Genomic DNA, 9,174 nt, shown 5'->3' with positions numbered 1-9,174 from the left:
CTTATTACCAATTTCAAGTTTTGATAAAGTGAGCCGCAGATTGTTTTGACTTGAAAAAGTCGAATTTAGATACAAATACTTAATTCAAGTAGTTTACAAGAACAATCAGGCATGTTTAAAATTTAATGTGTTTAATTAACTTGATAAATGAGTTTAAATCCGAATTAGCTGAAACAATTGATATCTATTTTGTATTGAATTTAAACTCAAGAAAAATATATTTATACAATCTCAATTCTCAACGATTATACCGTGATTTATGCATCGTGAATGAGGACTAATTGCCGACGAATTGTGTGGATTTATGTGGATGGCTTTGAGTGGAATCCCATGTTTGAAAATTTTGTTTTACTTTGTAAAGAACCGATGATGATTTAGCGGTGTGGTGGAGCCAATTTAACTATACATACTTTTTATACGAGTGGTTGTTCAACTTTCCTTCTCACTCAAATTTAATTCGATAACAGTTGGAATTCATGCTTTTCCATCAATCTACCCTTTCAATTCTTTGTTTCATTATTTTTAAGCTCAGTTCGTAATTATGATAAAGGGATTGAAAAGAGATGTTAATGGAAAATAAATAAACGTAAACTTGGAATTTTAGTATACATATATCAACACATCTACACTTGCTTTCTCAAAGTTCATCAAGATTCTATAATAGAATCCCTAGATGTTCTAAGAGAAACAGGCCGAGGTTGTAATAATCATCACAGATTCACTGTTGAATGAACAAACAAAGGAAAAAAAAAAAGAGGGGAGGGGGGAAAGCCGATTAAATTAATCCTATTGGTAGACTTTTCTTCACCTTCACCTTCTTCATTTTCTTTTTCCTCTAAGAACTGAATTTAATTTGCAGTCAAACACCATTTTCGACCACTTGGTAATTAACGAAGTGTCGTACGTGTTGGATCATATATGTCTCAATCAGCAACGAGAACCTTTCTTGCAATTAAGTGAACCAGCATTAGTGGTTATGGTGGCCACCAGTGAAGATGGCCTAGCACCCAAGCTCGAAGCCTTGGAATAGCTCGACGAGGCACCGGCACCCGACCCCGTGAAAAATGCACCGTTCACCATCAGGTCGCCTTCCGATCTCCAATTCCAGTTCTTCCAGTCACTCTCTGGTGCATCTTCATGCTTGGTCACCTGCATGAAAAGTAATCAAAATTTTACTGTAAATGAATTAAATAAAAAAATATTGTTAATTAATGGTTTTTACCTCTTTGCTGAATCTGTCGTTTGGTGCTGTAAATCTGTTGCCTTGGCTGTTAATAGTTGGGTTTGCACTTCCTCCAATGGCATACATTTCCCAATGGGTGTAGTCATTGTTAACCACATGGAAATACCCATGTCTACATCTGTAAATAAAAAAATAAAAATTAGGATACTGGGATTCAAATCTTAAACTTTTTGGATATTTGAGTATGAGATGTTTACCTTGGCATTCTTTGGACAAGCCCTTCACCAAAGTGATTAAAGGCTATAGTGACTTGCATGTTCTTGTCTTGAGTATAGGAATCACTGTGCCCCAAAAGCATGACTTTATCATGGTGAGTCATGTAGTTGTTTGAGATGGTGATTGCGGTGGACCCATGAATGGCATCAACCAGGCCATCATTGCAGTTGGACAAGGAGTTATGATCCACCCAAACATGGCTACCACCGAAGATAGACACACCATCCCCATCCGATATGGTTCGCCAACCGTAATGCCGTGGGGAGTCCCTCACCATAGCATTCCCTCCTTGCTTGCAGTCATGGATGTTGAGTCCATGAATGATAATGTTGGTCACATACTGAATGGTTATACAAGGACCCCCTGCAATGTGAACACTGGCACCACGCCCATCGATGGTCTTGAACGAGTTCATGAGCAGTTCCTCCTTCAACCGGATGGTCATGTCCCGGGCAAAAATGATCCACAACGGTTCATCTTGAATCACGGCATGTCGTAAAGTTCCCGGTTTGGGGTTCACAGCATCATTGTCACTCGAGTCAGTGACAACATAAATCTTACCATCTCTTCCACCAATGGCATTCTTGCCGAACCCAATTGCACAGTCTGCTAGCCTCTGGCGGTTCTTCTCCCAGTTAGGGTCACATCGCCAGCAGTCATCAATGGGGTTGCCGGTGCCGCAGGATAGATATCCAAGGTTCCTCCTAGACGCATTGATGGCCCTGCCCCAACAAAAACAACAGTAATAATAAAATGTTATTTCTACACAAAATGTGACAATTTAGACACCATGACATAAAAATGGGATCGCAGTTTATTTACCTATGCACATCTTGGACAACAAGTTCAGGGTCTTGAACAGGGGAAGAGGAAATGGGAGAGGGGATTATGAGAGAAGTGAAGAGGAAGAGGAGAGAAAGGGAAGGGAGTGGCATTGCGGCTTTGAGGGTGGTGTTTTGTAATAAGAGGGAGGGAAATGGTTTGAGCTTGAGAGGGAAGGTATGGGCGTGGGGGGATTTTATAGAGGGGAGTAAAGCCATGCTCGATGGCGCGATTAAATTAAAAAACAAGGTAGGGCCGACTGTCGTCCATGCTTCGTGATTTCAGGTTTTACGGGATTCCAGTTGGGTAGTTTTAGCCGTTAAGCAAGGCCTTGAATAAAGCTGTCCCCAAACAATCAAAAAAGAACAACACTTGGGGGGAAAAAAAGGTTGCTCTATTGTCATATTACAAAAAATTCTCTTCTCTCTATTCATTTTTGGCGTTTTCCATGATTTCTCACCCTAAGCTTGACTGACTATCATGCAACTACAATAATGCAAATAAAACGAGGGTTGGTAAAGTAATTCAAAATCCTCAGCTTTTCGTATCATTCATGTCACTATTTCTGTTTTTCAATATTTACTTACCTACACATTTCATTGACTTTTACTGGACTTTATCATTATCTTTGGTTTATTTAGTACATATTTTTTTAACTAAAACTTAAAAGTGATTCGAGATTAAGATTAATTTTGGATGCTAAAAATAAAATTTAAAATGTCAAATCGTTACTATTATAAATAAAATATTGATACTATAGTCATATGATAGAGAGATATGAAACTTCGAATCTAATTTGAGCAAGGGATTCTTTGGGAAGGGGAGGGGTGGGAGTAAGTTAATTTGTTGAAGAGAGTTGGTTCAAATGATGGATATGGGTATCACTTCATAGACGAAGGAAATGAGTGGGGGAGAAATGAACTTAAACTAAGAAGACTTTGAAGCACCATTGGTTGATTTGTTTAGAAGTAGGCCAATAAATTTTATGGATTTTATGGGTCCCCTTTTAACATTTTGCTTGATTTTGTCTCTAAGGTTGGAGTGTGATGAAAAATAAATAAATATTGATAATGTCTTTATCTGCTTTTTGGTTATTAAATTAAAGGTTAAATTTTGTTATTATTCTCCCTATTTGTATTTATTATGAATTTAATTTTTTATATTTTAATTTGATTATTTTTAGTTATTATATCTTTTAAATTTTAAATTTTTAATCTTAACTAAATGGTAACGGTTAATATTTTTAAAATTTAATGCATCAAATATATTATGCATGTGTAATATTATATCAATTTGTTATTTTCAATTTTTTTAAAGAAAATTCAATTAATATATTTTATAATTATCATTTGCGTCAAAATCGAATCTTTAAAATAAAATAAAAAAAAACTATTTAATTGAAGAAAATGAACTAAATCTACATCTTAACATATAGTACAAGAGTAATAGCAAAAACAAACCATACTAATTTAATTGTTGTCGTGTAGGTTAAGATTAAAATTTTGAAATTTGAAAAATATAAAGACTTATGAAATAGGAGAGCAAAAGAGAACATATTTTTATTAATGAATGGGGAAGTTTACAGAGCTTCTCCAAAATCTATATTTATAAACATAAAAAGTATACATGATAGAAAACCCCACTTCTAATGGATGCTAGAGTCCTAAGTGCATCACATTTATCTTATTCTTGATAGACACCCACTTAATAATAAGATATTCATAACACTCCCTATTGTATATTCATTGGTAGATAATATGTCTCGTTAAAACTTTACTAAAATTAAAACCCTTCGAGAAAAAAAAAGTACATATTTTTATAGTACGCATAACATATTGATTCATTAAAAATCTTAACGGAAAAACTCAATGAGACAAAACCCAGTTAAGGAAAAAAAGTACAGTGCGTATTTACTTCCCTTCGTGATCATATGATATCTCAAATTTTGTATATTACAATCTTGAATATTAGCTTTTCAAATGATTGCTTGAACTAATCTGCTAAACATTTATATCATCATTTTTCTAAATGTCATGAGTGAGGAAGGACTTTGGGAAAATATATTTTGATCTCTTCAGGAGTTCAAATGATAATCAGCAAACTTTGTTTACGGTCGTTTTATAAAAATACATATGGGTATTTTGGATAATTTTATAATCTTCCTTCAACTATTATTCACTGAGTTAGTTTTACCACATATGTTCAAATCATTTCAATTTATATAAATATTTATTCAAACGTATTGAATAATTTCCCAAGAATTTTTATATGCTTCTAGCATTCTAAATACTTCAAGGATTTTAATATAACATTTATAATATAATGATTCATATAAAAGTTGTAACAACCATTAAACACATGTTAAATCTTTCATAAACTGCTAGACTAGTGAGATATCTAAAGGTTTATTATATCCACCATAAAAAAATATTATATCTTCAATTTTAGGTAACTAATTTCTAAAAAAAATTTAATAAACTAATTTAAATTTTTTAGAGTTTTAATAATTTAATTTAATTAAACTACAAAGAATAAAGTTGAGCTGATTAAACTAATGACCTAAAAATCACATGTTTTGATCCTATATCTTTTTTTTAATCAAAATTTAAAAATAACAAAGAAGAAATCGAATATTTAATAATATTTTATATGGGTTTTACAAATATGAATAACTTTTTTTTGTTATATAAAAATTAATAAAACAATAAATAAAAGTGGATGAAAATACAAGAGAATTTTTTTTGTCTTCTTTTTATCTCACTCAGGCAAGGATTCTATTTATAATTTATAATTAGCATTCAATGCAATAAATGAAGCTTACTTAAGTGCTTCATTAACTCATATTAAACATTGTATAATGAATTAGAGGTTTTACCTCATAAATGGGGGAGAGGGTTAGAAAATGGGCATTCACATTTATTTATAACACTCCCCATTGGATGTCCACTAGAGAAAACAGTGCCTCATTAAAACCTTTATTAGGAAAAACCCTATGGGATAAAAACTTAATGAAGGAAGAAGAGTACACGGTCTCCTATTACAAGTTGTCTCGTTAAAAACCTTTACCAGGAAAACCCAGTGGGACAAAACCTTGGTTAAAGGAAAAGAGTACAACGCGTTTTAGACTCCCCCTAATGACGACATCACATTATATCTTTGAGTCGACGCATTCCAATCTTGTTTCGTAGTCTTTCAAATGTTGAAGTTGGAAATGCCTTGGTAAAAAGATCTGCTAAATTATCACTAGAACGAATTTGTTGAACTTCTATGTCACCTTTTTTCTCAAGATCATGAGTGAAGAATAATTTTGGTGAAATATGTTTCGTTCTGTCATATTTGATATAACCACCCTTTAATTGAGCTATACATGCTGCATTATCTTTGTATAAGATAGTAGGCATATTTTCCTATAAAGGCAAATTACATATCTTCTGGATATGTTGGGTTAATAACCTTAGCCAAACACACTCTCGGCTTGCCTCATGCATTGCAATTATTTCAGCATGGTTTGAAGAGGCACCAGCTAATGTTTGCTTTGTCGAACGCCATGATATGGCAGTACCTCTACATGTAAATAAATATCCCGTTTGAGATCGACCTTTATGTGCATTCGATAAATATCCAGCATCAGCATAACCAACTAATAAGGATTTTGAATTATTTGAATAAAATAACCCTATATCAATGGTCCCTTTAAGATATCTAATACATGTTTAATTCCATTCCAATGTCTACGTGTTGGAGAAGAACTAAATCTTGCTAACAAGTTTACAGCAAAAGCTATATCAAGTCTTGTGTTATTTGCAAGATACATCAATGCTCCTATGGTACTTAGATATGGTACTTCAGGACCAAGAAACTCTTCATCATTCTCACAAGGATGAAATTGATCTTTATTCACATCTAACGATCGTACAACCATTGGGGAACTCAATGGATGTGCTTTATCCATATAAAATTTGTCGAAACCATCATTCTTTTTAAAATATTTTAAATTTAAAAAAAGGAGAGATCGACTTTTTGGAAAATAGAAATATGGAGTCGCCACCGATCCTTTTGTTTTAGTGTGATCGGGTCACCTAAGAATTTGGTTATTTTAATAAAACATTTTTGGTTTACAACGATTCTGGTCTACGAAAATATGAGAAAACAGGCTCGGGATTCGGTTACGTATGAGGAAGGATTAGCACCCTCATTACGCCCAAAATTGGTGCCAAATCGATTAAATACTGTCCTTATATCTAAAATAAAAAATGTTTTTGAAATGTGGTTCTTGTTAACAACATTTGAATAACCCGAATTGGTTGCCGAAAATCTTCTTGTTTCGACGTCCGAAAATTTATAATTCTAAAATCACAAAAAGATGATCAATAATTTAGTCCAACGGAAAACCGAAACCCAGCACAGTAGGGTACGATTCCTCGAATTTCCAAACATTGACCATTGACTTTCCTTAGAAAATACGTGTGAAATTCCGGAGAGATGTTCGATTATTTGGGACAAATGAAAAAGCGCAACCCAGCACGATAGGGTTCGATTCTCAAATCACCAAACATTGAATATTGTCTTCATTTTGAAAGATTTTAGAAAATGTGAGTGAAATTTCGAAGGGATCTGCAATTGTTTCGGACCAATGAAAAAGCGCAACCTAGCACGGTAGGGCACGATTCTCAAATCGCCAAACATTGAACATCGTCTTCGTTTTAAAGTGTTTTTAATAAACGTGAGGGGGAATATAAAGGACCATTTGGTTATTTTGAGCAAACGAGAGATCACAAACAAGCACGATAGGGCATGATTCTCGAGTTGTCAAACGCCGAATGTTGCCCTCGTTTTAAATAATTTTTAGGAGACATGAATGAAATTTTGAAGGGATATTTGATCATTTTAAGCAACCGAGAAATTGCAACCCAACATGTTAGGGCACAATTCTGCGAATTGCCAAATATCGCACATCACCTTCGTTTTAAAGAATTTTTAAAAGGCGTGGGTGAAATCTTGAAGGGATATTCGATTATTTTGAGTAAACGCGAAATTGCAACCCAACACGTTAAGGCACTATTCCGCGAATTGCCAAATATCGAATTTCGTCTTCGTTTTAGAGAGAATTTTTAAAAGACATGAATGGAATTTTGAAGTGATATTCGATTATTTTGAGCAAACGCGAAATTGCAACCCAACACGTTAGGGCACGATTCCGCGGATTGCCAAATATCAAATCTCGTCTTTGTTTTGAAGAATTTTTGAATGAATGATTATAAAGCTAGCTTAAGACGTATTAATTTGATTTAAAATAAGACGAAATTAATCATAAAATTTGGGTCTTATAGAACCACATTTCAAAAATCAAATGCAACGATGATACGAGGTAAAAGGCACATATGATGGTACGGTGCTTGATGAACAAGAGCATTAATCGACTAGCAGAATAAGAAATTAAATATAATTAATCTAAAAATTCTGACCTAACTTCAATCACGTATGAATAATAATCGACATATCAACAAAACGAATATCATGCAATGATAATGTATATGTTACGGTATAGAACAAACAAAATATATGCAAAACAAAACAGAATTTGAAAGTCAAAGTGGTATAAGACGATGTCGAAACAAAAACGACCTAATGAACCAAATATTTATACGACTTGCGAATTAATGAATTAGTACATTTTAGAATCTATTTTAAAAAAAACTATAGATATATACTTAATCATTTAAAATACATATTATAAAATGAATGTCTTTATCGAACATCATATTAAAACATCAAATAATGTTGGTGTAAAAAAAGGGATTTAGTATGAAAAATTCAAAATATATGTAGAATATTTTACAAATGATAATAATAAAAATGTATAATACGATGTAGTCTTTAAAAACATAATGGTTCTATAAATTATATGTATATATATAACTTTTAAAAAAAATTACTTGTAAAAGCATAGAAATACAATGCATACTTAGGTTAATTTTATAATAACTTATATAATAGTTTTATGAACGTGCTCATATATATATAAAGAAAACTACGTATGTAAATACATAAATTTAATAATATAAATATGGATTAAGCATAGGCGTTAAAAAAGACATATATACCATAATAATTTAAAAGCTATGTTATGAGAGATTATACAATAAAATATGAGAATGTGCATTTAAAAGAAACTATATGTATAGTAATGTAGGATTAATAACATGCGTAAAATAAAAGTAACCTTATTATAGAGTATATATAGAGAGAGAGAGGAGTTTAAACCAAACAAATTTAAAAGAAAATAAATAGATATATATATATATATAGTTACATATATAGGTATATGTATATGGGATAATGTTATGCAAATTAAGAATGAATTTAAAAGATATTATATGTATAAAATAACATAAAGTTGATAGTACACATATAATAAAATGAACTTTATTATAAAATGCATATATATTTGTACAATGGTGTATACCAAAACACAAAAAGACATTCATGTAAAACAGTGTATAAAATATGGCAGTATAATTATCGAAAGAAGAACAAGCCAATGATACATAATGGTGAACACGAATTAAAAGGAAAGAAAAAAAATGAAAAATGAAGGAGAAGCAAATTATTTGAAATCAAATTAAAATAATAAGAATGGTTTACAAATGAAATAGTTAAAGGGACCAGTATATGAAGCGCCCGACTATGCGAGGACCAGAAATGGGAATATCCCCTAGTCCAAAACGCAGCACTACCATGGGCTAAAACGAAATTGCGTGAAAATCGAGGAGCTAATTTAAAAAATGGGCCGATTGAACGTGCATACAAAAGGGGAGGACCCTTGGCGCAAATTTCCCTTTAGAACATAAAGGCGCCGTTTCTTTGATGGTTAAAGCTCTCCATTCCATTCA

At 32.4% G+C, this 9,174-nt stretch overlaps 1 protein-coding gene across 1 annotated transcript; it reads right to left on the bottom strand.

Moving 5' to 3' along the window:
- Positions 1 to 581: 581 nt before the first annotated feature.
- On the bottom strand, positions 582 to 2,482 carry LOC121211055 (probable pectate lyase 5). Its single transcript, XM_041083260.1, has 4 exons — positions 2,282 to 2,482; positions 1,441 to 2,181; positions 1,223 to 1,361; positions 582 to 1,149 (listed from the first exon to the last, which is right to left on the bottom strand). The coding sequence occupies exons 1-4, from the start codon at positions 2,392 to 2,394 to the stop codon at positions 928 to 930; spliced, it is 1,215 nt and encodes a 404-aa protein (XP_040939194.1). The 5' UTR covers positions 2,395 to 2,482; the 3' UTR covers positions 582 to 927.
- Positions 2,483 to 9,174: the final 6,692 nt, after the last annotated feature.

The sequence above is a fragment of the Gossypium hirsutum genome, chromosome A12 (genome assembly GCF_007990345.1).
Source record: "Gossypium hirsutum isolate 1008001.06 chromosome A12, Gossypium_hirsutum_v2.1, whole genome shotgun sequence".
NCBI lineage: Eukaryota > Viridiplantae > Streptophyta > Magnoliopsida > Malvales > Malvaceae > Gossypium > Gossypium hirsutum.
The sequence above is the reverse complement of the archived record's forward strand: the minus strand, read 5'-3'. Positions and strand labels throughout refer to the sequence as shown.

Coding starts and splice junctions, on each gene's coding strand:
- LOC121211055 (XM_041083260.1), bottom strand. CDS start 2,394: ATGCCACTCCCTTCCCTTTCTCTCCTCTTCCTCTTCACTTCTCTCATA. Junction 1,362..1,440: donor CTTGTCCAAAGAATGCCAAG/GTAAACATCTCA, acceptor TTTTATTTACAG/ATGTAGACATGGGTATTTCC. Junction 1,150..1,222: donor ACGACAGATTCAGCAAAGAG/GTAAAAACCATT, acceptor CTTTTCATGCAG/GTGACCAAGCATGAAGATGC.